Here is a 1,261-nt window from a genome sequence, read left to right on the forward strand (position 1 = left end):
ATTTTATGTACATGGAGACTCTACAGAAAAGAAGTGAAAACCCAAAGAAATGTTTAGACTGAGGGCTTATCTATCATTTTAAAAAGAGCAACAGGGGTGTGGGATGAGCAGTGAGAGGCTTCAGAGGCCACTAACGTGCCTGAGGCAGCACCAACTCAAGGGTATCCCAAGGTACCCGGGCCACCTGGAGCCGGCAAGCGTTCCCAGGCACCCAAATCTACTGAAAACGTCTGTGTCTGCCATGCTAAGGGTCTTCTGGCTCAGATCTGGGAGAAAAGCTGAAGGCAGCTATGGATGCTGGAAAACTGATGAGTGATGAAACGGCCACGGAGCTCATTGAGAAGAATTGGGAGATCTCTCCATGCAGAAATAGTATTCTTCTAGATGGCTTCTCTCAGACTGTGAGGCAGGCAGAAAGGCTTGGTGACCTCACAGAGAAGAGGAAAGAGAAGCTTGATTCTGTGATTGAGTTCAGCATCCCAGGCTCTTTGCTGATCCAGAGACTCACAGAAAGGCCCCCAGAATGGCCATTCCTACACAAGGAGTTCAATCCCCTAAAGGCATTCATGAAAGATGGTATCATAGAGGACCCCTTGATCCGCCGATCAGATGATAATGAGAAGGCCTTGAAAATCCACCCTGAGACCTACCACACTGAGACCACCCATTGGTGGAAAAAGACAGTAAAGGGTCTCCACTCTGCCATCCACGCATCCCAGACCCGTGATGTCCTGTTTGCAGCATCCTAGCAGCGTTGTCCAAAGCCACATCCCAGAAACAGAAGGCCAGGCAGGACCACATCGCTGCTCATCACCGCATAGCCTGGTCCCTGCCCCTAGGTGCTGGGCAGAGGGGAGGGTAGTCAGGGTAAGGCTGGAGGGGAGGAGATGGAGGGCACAAGACGGGAAGAGCAGCCATGCTGCGGTGAAGCAATTCCTTTCATGAAGCCGGAGTCTTAAAATGTATAGACAAAGGGGAAAACTAATTTTTAAAAACACTAACTGGAGGGTATAGGTAGAAATGGAGATGTAGCATTATTTCTAAGGAATCACATTTTCATTTACTCTGGACTGGTGACAATATTTCACAAAGCCAGTGCCCTAAGACTTCAGCTTTTCTCAGAGCCTCCTGCCAACTCAGGTATGCAGGAAGTCACACTGTCACTCTGCCATCCTGTAGCTTGGATCAGGGCGGAAGTTGACTACTAACCCTGGTTCCCCATAGCGTGAGATCAAAATGTCATCTTCACACTGGAAAGGGA

At 49.2% G+C, this 1,261-nt stretch overlaps 1 protein-coding gene across 1 annotated transcript; it reads left to right on the forward strand.

Moving 5' to 3' along the window:
* Nucleotides 1-290: 290 nt before the first annotated feature.
* On the forward strand, nt 291-749 carry LOC102399911 (adenylate kinase 2, mitochondrial-like). The gene has a single exon (XM_044942533.2). It carries the CDS (start codon nt 291-293, stop codon nt 747-749), a length of 459 nt encoding a protein of 152 aa, XP_044798468.2.
* Nucleotides 750-1,261: the final 512 nt, after the last annotated feature.

Source organism: Bubalus bubalis, chromosome 5 (assembly GCF_019923935.1).
Source record: "Bubalus bubalis isolate 160015118507 breed Murrah chromosome 5, NDDB_SH_1, whole genome shotgun sequence".
Taxonomy (NCBI): Eukaryota; Metazoa; Chordata; class Mammalia; order Artiodactyla; family Bovidae; genus Bubalus; species Bubalus bubalis.

Coding starts and splice junctions, on each gene's coding strand:
- LOC102399911 (XM_044942533.2), top strand. CDS start 291: ATGGATGCTGGAAAACTGATGAGTGATGAAACGGCCACGGAGCTCATT.